This window comes from Haliaeetus albicilla, chromosome 4 (genome assembly GCF_947461875.1).
Source record: "Haliaeetus albicilla chromosome 4, bHalAlb1.1, whole genome shotgun sequence".
Classification (NCBI taxonomy): Eukaryota; Metazoa; Chordata; class Aves; order Accipitriformes; family Accipitridae; genus Haliaeetus; species Haliaeetus albicilla.
In genome coordinates, this window is record NC_091486.1 from 22,491,539 (window position 1) to 22,503,882 (window position 12,344).

The following is a 12,344-nucleotide window of genomic DNA, read 5'->3' on the forward strand; positions in this document are numbered from 1 at the left end:
GTGTTTAACTTAGAATTTTCTTCAGCACAGACGTGAGGAGCTGTGCAATTAGTTTTTCAGGAAGGGCAAGCAGAGTCAGTGGGGGAAAAGAGCAAGCTAGCAGAAAATCTAAAGGCAGGATGATAAAACTCTGGAGTATGCCATGTGCAGAAGTCAGCGTCTCTTGGTATTCAGTAGCCAGCTGGACAGCGCGATGATACAGGGGAGAAAACTGAGGCCGCCTAAAATAACATGAGGCAGGGCAGACAAAATAGTGATGTTACAGCAGCGGTATACCCACTACTTCAAGTAATTTTGTGTGTGTGCTCGGACCACCATGCGTATAGACCAGCGGCTACAGCTATGCTAAAGCCTTTGCTGTAAAGGCTGGTGGAGACAGTTACAGTTTTCCTCTTGCAGCTTGCCTCTAGCGGGACTGTGCAACGAGATAATGAACTGAAAATAAAAACCTACATGAACACAAAAAGATTTTCTTTAGCTGCGGTGCAAAGCCACGGTCCTAACCTCAGCTTCGTCGCGGACGAGAGGTGTGCTCTCAGGCGCTTTTCGTGCCTCGTTTACGCCCGTTTGCTGGACATGCGTACGGGCTAAGTCATCCCATGTTTCAGAGGGCCCTCTCGCCCAGGACAGTCCCGCTCCCATGTAAACGCCTCGGCAGGAGAGGGCAGGGAGCAGCGCTCCTGGCAGGGGTCACTCGCGCGGGGACCAGCCGGAGGCAGCCCATACCGGTCCGTGCGGCTGTGCAGAGTTCAGGAAAGGAGGGCTTTTTGGTCGCTGCCATCTGCCCGTTTCAATCGGGCGACGGCCTTTCCAGGCTCGCCGGGAGCCCGGCAGTACCGCGCGGCGGGTCGGCCCGGCCCGGCCCGGCCCGGCCGGGCCGAGCGGCGGGAGGGAAGGGAGGGCCGCGGCGGCCGGGCGGGGGGGCGAGGCGCGGAGCCGCGTCGCCGCCAGGCCGGCCGGCCGGCCGCCGAGCCGGCGCTGAAGCGGAGGCTGCGTTCCGGCCGGGTGCAGCGCGCCGCTGCCGGCAGCCTCGGCCGCGGCGAGTGGCCCCAGGACGGGGTCCCCGCTCGCTCGGGCCGCGTAGCTTCTGGTCCAGGGTTTGGTGAGGCTTTTCGGAAGGTGAAGGGGGGCGGGGTAAGGCCGCTCCTGGCCGCCCGGCGGGGCCAGCCCGGTGGCCGCCTGAGGACCTGCACGGCGGGCCCCGGGGCAGCCGAGCAGGCGGGCGGCGGGGCGCGGGCGGGAGCCAATGGGGGCCGCCGCGGCCGTGTGACAGGCGGGGCGGCCGCTGCCCCCGCCGGGCGGCCGGGGCGGGGAGCCGGCAGAGCGCGCCGCGCCGCTCGGCAGCATCATCGGCGGCTGCGGGGCTGACACACGCCTCCATCCTCCTCTCCTCCGGCAGCCGCTCGCACACGCCTCGCCGCGGCGAGGGAGGCCGGCGGGCGGAGCGGAGCGGAGCGGAGCGGAACGGGGGGCGCCGCGGCAGACAAAGCAAAGATGGCAGGGATCCTCGCCTGGTTCTGGAACGAGCGGTTCTGGCTGCCGCACAACGTCACCTGGGCGGACCTGCAGAGCACAGAGGAAGCCGCCTTCCCGCAGGCGGAGGACCTCTACCTCGCCTTCCCCCTGGCCTTCTGCATCTTCATGATCCGGCTGCTCTTCGAAAGGTAACGCCGCGCCGCCCGGGGCTCGGCGGGGCTGGGCGGGCCGCGCGGCTTGCGGCGCCCGCTCGCTGAGGGGCAGCCGGGAAACCTCGGCTGCCCGGCGGCCTCCTCCGCCGGCGCTTCTCTCGCGGCCTTGCCGGGCTCTCACGTTTTCCCTCGCCCCTCGGTCGGTCACGTAGCGGGCCCGGTGCAGGAAGGTGGAGGGGCTTCGGGAGGCAGCCGGCGCTCCTCTCCCGCTGCCCGCAGCGCGGCCCGGCGCGGGCGCTAGGAGGCGAGGTCTCCCCGGCAATGGACGCAGCCCTCCCTCCACCTGCGGCGGCCCGCGGCGCCCTGCCCCGGCGCCGGTGCCGCGGGGGAGAAGGGCCCTCCGGCACCTGCGCGGGCCGGGGCCTGCCCGCCCGCCGGCCGCGACCCACGGGTCGCGACCCACGGGCTGCGACCCACGGCCTGCGACCCACGGCCTGCGACCCACGGGCTGCGGCGGGGTCGTGGCCGCCCCCCTCAGGGAAGCCGCGCAAGAAGCGCTGTGGGGACGGGCCGGGGCGAGAAACTGTGCCGGCTGGAGAGTTCGCCCGCGCCCCCGCCGCAGGGCCGCTCTCCGGAGAGTAGACCGGGGCGAAGCCCGCGCTGCCCTCCCTCTGCGGGGCCGGGGGGCAGGACTCGGCCTGGCTCCCGCCGGCGGCGCCAGGCGCTGGCGCTGCGCGGCTGGGGAGGCGGCGGCCGTTACGGCCGGGCGTCGGGTCGGCGCGGGAGGTGGATGGTGGGCACCGGCCTGAGGGGAGGGCGCTGTCGTGTGGCTGAGCAGAGTTTTGCTTGGCCGGCGTGTGTGGTAGCGGCGCGACCGGTCCGTGCCTCGCGTCGGAAGCCCTCCCCAGGCGCTGCCAGGAGGCAGGATCGATCCCAGGGAAGAAGCGCTCCGGACGCTGTTCGTTGCCGAACCAAACTCGCCGTTCTTTGAGACTGCTGAATGCCCGTTTCACAAACATACAGATAGGTACATATGCGTATTTAAACACAAGACGTCAGACTAGTGATTGGTCAGCGATGACTATTTGTTTATTGTCTGTGAGTGTTTCCTGATGGGTATTTAACAGAGGCCGCCCGTCATGGGGAGGCAGCTGAAGCGAAGTGGGTTGCTCGCTCGCGCACGCTTCTGTGCTGCCTGACAAAGGTGGTGTTCCCTCCATCTGCAGAGAACAAAAGAATGATTCCCTATGCCAACACCTACGTGTTTTCAGTGCTGTCTTCCTAGGCAATGCTATTAGGGTAGTCGAGGAAGATAAAGGAAGACCAGTAGTTACCACACGCCAGAGAAAGGCTATAAAGATGCTTTAAAAATGATGAAACAGCCGATCTGTCAGGTTAGCACTCCGCATCTAAGCATTCCCTCACCCTGGTTAGAATATGGCACCTGGGATGTTGGTTTGTGAAAAACTTGGCTGTTTTCATGACTCAGTTGAGAGGACCTTATTGGTTTTGAAAAATGAGCTGTCGTGGGCCGTTGTTAACTTCTGTGTTGCTCTACAGATTTACTGAAAAAGACAGCAAAACTTGTGGTCTGCCTGAAAATCTGAGGTTATCAAAAGTTAATTTAAACACTTATCCTAAGTTAAATACTGCAATATAGTTACAATTTGAGTGCCAAGTATTATTTAGATAATGTCAAATCATTAGTGACTAGGGTTTTTTTTTTCTCATTTGCAGTCTGTACAATGTGTACTTTCAAGCGCTGAAAGTGGGTATGTGATGTTGCATCCCTTGCCATCTGAACTGCAATATGTATCGCAGCAGGGCTGTGTTTAGATGGAGGAACAGTTAGTCAGACAATTTCAGCCTAAACTTACAATCATGTTTCTGCTAGTTCTGATGTGGCTGTTGTTAGCGGTATAGAAGCTACTCTGATTATTTAGTAGTTTGTATCCACTTCCTCTGGTTATTTTTCTTCATTCAATTAAAGTAATTTTTAATTTTACAGTACATTATATTTTTAAGTGTTAGTTATACAGATGAGAAAAATCAGTACGTTTTCATAATTCTCTTATATTCATTGGGCTACTTGTGAAATTTAGATCTGGAAATGTGTTCTGCTAGCCTGATAGTAGGTGAGAGACCCCCAAAGAGGTTTTATTAACAATTATTTAAGTATGTACTTTTTCCTTTTTAATTTCAAATCAATTGCAAAACTCCACTGTGAGAGTAGTATCAGGCTGTTTTGTGTGGGGTTAATCCACATGGCATGGTACAATTGTGATTTTTCATGTAGGGCATTTTATTAAAGCAGGCTGAGCAAAAGTGACTGGACCCACTTCCACAGATCAAATCGTGGGATTGTCTTTGACTTTATTATTGCTCATTAGTAATGTATTTTGTCAGACCTCTGCTTTGCTTGGGAGCCACAGAAATGTCTCATGCACATAATTAATGTGCTTGCAATTATTTCAATTGATAAAGCTATACAAGATCTAGAAGGGAAAAGAGAGGAATATCTGTTAAACTGATAATTTTTCATTCTTCTGTGTATTAAAACAGCTACATTTTTTCCTTTCAAAACTCAAGCTGTGGATGACTGATGTTGTACGTGCTACATCATGGAACAAGCTTTTGCCGATGGTGGCAACCGAAGAAAAGAATAAAAATAGGTGCTGTAATACATTAAAAAAAAACCAACCAGGTTAAACCCGTGGTTGTAGTGCAATATTTGTAACATCAGTTTATTCTCTATTTTGTTTTCTAAGATACATAATACAGGTGCCCTTGTAATTGTTTATACTGGTAGGTAAGCAGCCACAAGGTGTTAAGACCTGATTAAGTATTTTATATCCATTATTTTCAGACTCCTTCACAGCAGCTGACTGCTAGGCTGCTGAAGCAGTATGGGTTTACTTCCCTTGCTATGAAGGGTGACTAACTCCATGGATCTTCACAATAGTAAGAAATGTGGTTCAGGGGGAGCTGTGATTTGGACTTCATGTGTCTTTGCTTACAAAGTTCTTGATATGTCTGAGGGATAAAACTTGTCATGCTAAGGATTTAAAGTTGACTTCATTTATATATATATTTATATTGTATATACATATATATTTGTACGTACGTATTTGCAGGTGCAATTGAAAAGACGGAACTTAGGAATTTTGTTCTATACATATTCACCTATTATTAACAGTTAATCCTGTTGGGATTTTTTTTTGTTACTGGTTTGACAAATCAATTAACCAAGTCAAGAAGAGAATCTAGATGCTTCTGAAATATTTTTTCTTTTTTTTTTCCCTTCCAAATAAAATACTTTTTGTTGATTTTCTTTTCCTGCCATCCCTGACCAGCACTCTTGAATGAAAGGAAAAAAGTAGATTAGAACATTAAGTGTACGCTGAATCGCTTCAGCAGTTGGATCTGATGATGGGTGCTCTTGAAATAAGCTTTGCTCTGAGGTATAATCTCATAAACATGAGATTTAGTGGATCTATCTGCTGAGGCCATCATAGTTATGGATGAGGTGCTAAAATACCTTAACAGCCTTTTCTCTTTTCCCTTCCTTCTCATTCATCTCTTTCTTTAAACACAAAGTACATTTTAAAAAACTATAATAACTAAGTGCAAAGATAGTGTTACCTAGTAATTTGGAAGATGGCAGGAGTTTAGCAATGCAGTGGTAATGTGGGGACATACTTCTTCATAGTATCCATCCATTTTTTCTGACTTACTATTTTTTTAAAGGCATGTAAGCAATTAAGGATCCCCTCCTGTACTATACAACACCTTCAGCTTTAAGGAGATAACATAAGTTCTCAATAATACCAGTGTCTTTCTCCCCGGATCCTTTCCAGTTCTAGTGTGGGCAAGACAGGTTAAAGCTGAATTGAAAATGGTCTTGCTAATAGCAGGGTGTTGTAGTTCTGATTGGTTGGCCTAAAAAGATAAAGAAACATCTGCTATTCTGGGCAAATAAATTTTTTCTTTTATGGGATCACATAGCTCTTCACCCTCTGTGCTAGACCTCGCTGCTCAGTAACAGCATCCTTTCCTATCCTCCCAAGCACGTCCTCTGTGAGGAGCCTGTGGTTATATGAAAACAATGTTTGCTCAGCAATCGGTGTGCTTGTTGGACACAAAACAAGAGGGTAATACACCTCTGCTTTAGGGACTTCTCTCAAGGGACAAGTTGGCTGAATCCTCCAGAAGAAGTGCTGACTACACAGATTTCTGATATGGTCCAGCAATCTTCTGAGTCAAGTAATCTGATATTACTGCTTTCTTTACACTTGGCTCATCTACTGAAATTTCTCATATCTCATCTTTGCATTGTAGTTGCGGTATACTTTATTTCCCTCACCTTGTAAGCAGCAGTTTGGGCTCAGATCTAATGAGATCGCTCCATAAATCTGCAAATCAGGCTTAAAATGCCTTTATTGTTCTCTGGCCTTGACGGGGTGGGGGGTGGCCGCAGTTCTCAGAGGTGAAGCTGATATTCCTCAGTTGATGGAATGGCTCATATGGTCAGGGATTGCTTGATTATGTATAGGAACAGCCTTCCAGCTGTGCTGATTTAAACTGAGCCAGCCTCATCATTTACTATCAGTCAGATCAAGATACTCTAGACATTGAGCATATGGAAATTCATGGCTTTTGTATGACATTTTGCTTTTATAATGATAATTCAGCCTCAAAGGTAACCTCAACTGACTCTCATTTAGTATGACACACTGGACCAGGGAATTCCAAGTGGATCAGGGTGACATAATACAATGACTGTGTGTGTGCACGTGTGTGTGTGTGTATATATATATATATATATTTTGCTAACTATAAAAATTAATTCAGGTGACAATACATTAAAGTCTTGCAAGTGTTTCTGGTATGTGGTGTATACATACAAATTTGATTTTCATAATCCCTAAGATATCTAGTATCGGTGCTTCCTTACAGCAATAAGGAGGCTAGACAGGATACAGTAGTTGGAAGAGGCTGTACAAACTTGGTGCATTTCCAGCAGCCCAAAACCTCATCTGGGGATGTTGGGTGGGGCAATGATTGTTATTTCTATCAAAACCTGTTTGTAGGCTGTGATATGTGTAGATTTCTTGCTTAGTTCCCTGTGTGTTAAGCAAAATCTGATTGTTCAGGTATAAGTCATTTGTGTGTAAGTAGATGCATGTGTTCACTGGCAATAACTTTCTCTGTTTTTTTTCTTTATGTTTTTTTATAATTTCTTTTTTTCATAAGATGGCCTCTAATGTCTTTTTTTGCTTGATTACTATTTAATAACTGCTTAATTCAGTTGAAATGGAATAGGACACTGGAATTGGTAACTTCCTATGAAAAGACACAGGCGATATAAAGAAAATAACAAAAAAAGCGATTTTTTTTTTTAAACTTTAAGCCAATTTCTTTTTAAAATAGTAACAATAGAGCATTAGCAGTATATAGCTTTAAAATAAATTTCTCTCTCGCTGATTGTAGTATCCATTTCTCTGTGTTTCTTTTCATTAGTTATTAATTTTCTGTCATTTATATTTTCCTTTATGTAAACAGTTTTTGTTTCCTAGGGTTGCAGTGTTTGAGCTTCAGCCACTAACACAATTCAATATCTGACAACAAAATGATTTTTTTTACCTGGAGAGCCATTGTCTGCCTTGGCATGGATGGAGCTCTGTCTCACTAGCCCTGACCAATGTGGTGTACACTCACCCACCTTGACGGTGTCTGTGTTGGCTGGTACACATCTCTGTTTTGTAATGTAGTTGTATGTTCAGATGTAAGCTGAGAGCATTCCTTTAAAAGAAGGTAAGAGTGGATAAAATACATACTATTTAAATGTCCTTCATAAAGGATCATTTATAGGTGCACGTTAGTGCCAATCTTAAAATTGGGAGTTAAATGGGAAATATGTGTTGAGTTCCAGTAGAGAATGCCATTAAAACTGATTTCAAAAATATCCAGGTGACGGAATTATGACAGCCAAACCACAGCTCAGCTGAGGGAAAGGTTTCAGTGGGTACTAGGTCACTAGTGGGTACTGGGAGCTTATTACTGGGGCAGAGCTGCCATTAGTGGGGTTTTGTCTGAGTGCAGGTTCCAGTTACTGTTAGAAACTCCTATTTGGTTCCTGCCTGTATTCCTGTAATTGCACGGTTGGATCCAAATTGCCTTTGGCTCTTTTGGTTGCTCCTACTTCTGCCTCTAATTAACAGGCATTTGCTAAGAATTTGTTCTCAGAAAAGGAGGAGCTTCTGGTATGCTGCCTCTTTCTACACATCTGCAGACCAGTGTCTTATTAGTCCATACAAAGTATTTAGTAAATTAACATTTGGGGAAGTCTGTTCCCTTGACTCTATCTCTGTTATCTGTCAACAGGGTAGAGAGGAAGGGGATGCCTAAGCTGAACAGTGCTTACTTGACCATATTTGTGTTTTGTTGGTTTCTTTCTTTTTTTCCCCAGTTGTTAAGTATTACATGCCTACAGTAGTTTGACAGTTAATTAGTATTTGGGGTTTCTGTGCCTGTCTCAAAGTGGTCTTGGAGTTTTGAAAAGAAAGTTAAAATTACAGCATAAAAGTATGTAGGTTTCATTAAGTGATGTAACCTTATATAATATTCAGTAGTATGCTTAAGACTGTAGTTGGCATCTTATGGACAGTCAGATGCATATGAAGTGTATCAACAGTTCCTTGGAGGTGTTTATCTAACACCTTGATTGCTCTGTGGTCTCCCACACCAGTGACTCCCTTCACTCATTGAGCACTTACGGGTTTTGGGGGTGCAGGAGGGATGGGCATCCAGGTCAAGGGAAAGGGAGAGAAATGTGTGGATCTCTGATCACTTGAAAGAGGAGGAATCACTGATCTCTTGCTTTAAAGCGAGCAAAGTTTCTGACAATCAGATGGGCTGAGAACTTTCATCCTCTGTGAGGAAGTCTTTTTAGCACATGGTCCTTACAGAAGACTAACTCTACACCATCTGGCATCTATCAATTTCTCGCAAGGATGATACCTTTCTGGTTATTCTGAAGTAGTCAAATTGTGGTGTAGGTGGGAAAGCTGGAGTATTTAGCATAGCCAGTTATAATCTTAGAGATAGTTTTCATAATGCCTGTAACACAAAGCTGTAACTTCTGTACCAAAAGCAGAGGGTAAACTGTAATGATTTTTCTCCTATGTAGTTAATACCTCTCATAGTCACAAATTTTGCTGTTGGTAAGCTTTCATACTGCTGAGCAATTGTGAAGCCTCATGTAACTTTTACTGATGTAGCATAATCAAATTTTAACTCTCAAGGTAATTGTCTGTACAGTTACTAAGAATGTCTAAGAGCCGTAAAGAAGCATAACATCCAGTTAGCCATGCTGTGTATTTTATAATATGTAAGAAATATATATATTTGTATATCGGCTATTAATCCAAGTTACCTTTTGCATGGGGAGGAATAGAATGCTAAAGTTCTCCAGGCTACCTGGTATTAATGAAGTATCTTTCAAGTTCACTAACCTAAACCTCATTTTAATATTATAAATCATGCCCTTTAAAGTTTGGTCTAAAACAATGAAAAGCCTTCTTTGTACTTGCAGGTCACACTAGGATGGTTAAAGCAATATATCTAAATCACTTGCATTTTTTTCTCAGTATGAGTGTGGTAAAAGCCTCCTTTTAATAGTATCTTCCCTGTCTTGGTTTCTCCTGTAGGGATGGAGGGGAATATCTATAGTACTATATATATAAAAAAAAAATATCTAGCTGACATAGTTAACACTGGTGCAAAAAACCAGAGGTTAGAGTCCAGAGGGTGTTCACTGGCATACAATCTTCTATTCCTGAGGCTGTACGAGTATTTGTGCATGCAGTAGTATTTGCCTATACTTTGTAACAGGCTAGTTGCTCTATTTTTAACAGTAATGGGGTGACCCAGAGGAAAAGTGGCTCTTTTATTTATTACAAGTGGTGTCATCACATGCCATCCTCCGGGATAAACTTAATGTTTTTTAGTTCTGTAAGCAGAAGGAGAAGAGGGCTTGATAGAAATGATGCTGAAATCCTCACTTTGGAATTGGGATCTCTTCACTCCCTTTTTGCCTCTGTTGCTGACTGAATTCAGTTCTATATGACGTTGTATAGATACCTGAACTTTCACTGGGACTGTCATGTACTATGTCTCTGGGACTCTCATCCTTACTGAGAAGAGAGTGGAAGCAGAGGCTACTCTCAGCTTCTACTTTGCTATGATGTTTGGCATCCTGTAGTTATACAGAACTTTGAACTATGAAAGCTGCTTTTGCACCAATACTGTCTACCTGGACAGATGGTACAAATGAGCATAACTGCCTAGGCTAGTGAGAGATGCTTTCATGTGGTGGCAGGCAATTGCTTATTTGGAAATAAGTGTGTGTTGTACAGTGCAAAGTAAAGAGACCCTGCTTACTCAAAAGCAGTTGATCACAAAAGTGAGTAATGTGAAAAGATTAGAGTGGTACACTGTAATATCCCTGGTGCTTGCTTTTGCCTGTGTCTGTTGTGACTGTGTGATGTATCTGTTGCTGAGAAATGCAGTGGTCCACATAGCTGGAGACAAACTGTCTGTTGTGCCATCGTGAAGGGGTCAGTCTGAACAAGATATGTTCCTTAAGAAGTACAGAAGTTAGCCTTGACATGGCAGCTGCTGAAACTTTGTAGGTGGGCAGCATAAACATGGAATGTTAGTCTAAATTACAGTGTGATAAAGCAGACAAAATTACATCTACGTGAAATGAAAAGTGAGCTGAGACATTTTGGGAGTGGTGAGTGAACTCAGGTGATGGCGAGCTCCTCTGACGCACTTCTCAACCAGGACGAGACCTGCTCAGTTGGGGACCTTGGAGGGCTCCAGCCTCTCACCAGCTGACTGTCAGGGCTGTGGCTTTCTTGGGCACTGCTGTAGCAGATGAGACCAGTGAGTCATCAAGACCAGAATCCCCCTTGCAACTGGTGAGACCAGTTGCTTCTGTTGAAAACAAAGTTTTAGGTAATGAGCGGGTCATGAGTGGGAACATGCCTGTTGACAAGCTTTTCTGTAGTTGTCCATCAGATTTTCTTGAACGTCCTGCTGTTTACTACTTGCGGTTGTCCAAAGCACGATCAGGTCCAGTTGGGAGTACTTATTCCTCTTACCAGCATCATGTTGGAAAGAGGCCGTTGAGAAAAAGAAAAGCAAGTGGTTAGACCACAAGCAGGAGTGTGTTTTGTATGTATTGAAGCAATAATTGGGTGGTAATTGGGTGGTTGATACTTATCTGTCAACTTTTCCCACACACCTAGTATGAGAGAAGGGAGAGAACTGATATGATAAGAGAGTAGCCTGAAAATATAAACAGTTCCAGCGCCAAACGCTCCCCAGGATTACAACACCCTTTGTACTAAATTAACTTTGCAGTGATTGCACAGACATGATTATGACAAATTGAACTGCAAATGGAGTCCTGAGAGTGCTGGTGGACAACAGGTTGAACATGAGCCAGAAATGCACCAGCAGTATTGGGGAGAGTGTTGCCAGCAGGTCGAGGGAAAGGATTATTCCTTGTACTTGGTACTGGTGAGGCCATGTCTGGAGTGATGAGTCCAGTTTTGGTCTCCCATCTACAAGACATGAATATACTGGAGTGAGGGCAGTGAAGGGCCACTAAGGTGATTAAGGATTTGGAGCATCTGACATACAAGGAGAAGCTGAGAGAGCTAGGGCTGTTCTTACCAGTGTGTACAAATACCTGATAGGGAGAGTAAAGAAGGCAGAGCCAGACTCTTCTTAGTGGTGTCCAGTGAAAGGACAAGAGGCAACAAGTAATTGATATGCAGGAAATTCTGTTTAAACATGTTTAAACTTTTTCCTGGGATGGTGGTGAAACACTAGAACAGGTTACTCAGAGAGGTTGTGGAGATACTCAAAAACCAGCTGGGCATGGTCCTGCTCTAGTTGACTGTGCTGTGAGTAGGGGGCTGGACTCGGTGATTTCCAGAGGTCTTTTCCAACCTCAGTGATTCTGTGAAATCATAAACCTCACTAAATGGCATGCTTTTCCAGTGCACGGCTCCAAGGGGCTCACGGGATCCTATGTCTGTATGAAGTTTGTAAACTGTATTGGAAACCTGAATAGGTGAGGATTAGGTTGATGTTCTCTGTAAGCCTGCAGGAGAAACTTAATTAGTGCAGGACACATAACACTTGGTTGAATAGACATCTGGATTTTCCATTTGCTGTAGAATGGGTCTTTTGATTTTATTGTAGTCTGGCATGTGAGCAGACGGGATGTAAATCAAGAAATAGACGTGGACCTCCTCTACCTAAGACAGGAATTACCTTGTGGGTACCCAAAATGAAGTCTGAGTTGCTGTGATATAAACACATTCTGTTCCCTTCTAGGATCAATACTTTGAGTCTCCTACAGCATTAAATTTGATTATACCAGGCAATTTTGAGGATAATTTTAGTTTTGTTCCCCTTAAGTTGATTCTTCTCCACACTGCAATATCTTCAAGATAATTTTGTTTTCGAAAAAAATTCACAGAAAGAGGTGCTTAGAAGATGGGGAACAGTGATCACATGCCTTACTGGAAAAGCTTTTATTCCCTTTGTGTTCAAGATAATAAGAGCAAATCAGTCTTAGGAAAAAACCAAGAGAAGCCAGTCTTTAGTTCCACATTCACTAATTGTTTATATAGGTAA

The 12,344-nt window shown here is 45.9% G+C and overlaps 1 protein-coding gene across 2 annotated transcripts in view; it reads left to right on the forward strand.

The window, feature by feature from the left end:
* Positions 1 to 957: 957 nt before the first annotated feature.
* Positions 958 to 12,344, forward strand: part of CERS6 (ceramide synthase 6) — a 134,880-nt gene continuing 123,493 nt past the window's right edge. The window contains exon 1 of one of the 2 annotated variants that reach the window (XM_069781316.1): positions 958 to 1,664. In XM_069781316.1, the coding sequence (XP_069637417.1) occupies positions 1,495 to 1,664 (170 nt within the window). In that variant the 5' untranslated portion in view covers positions 958 to 1,494. The remainder of the gene's footprint in view (positions 1,665 to 12,344) is intronic. The other variant, XM_069781314.1, reaches the window with a different exon arrangement.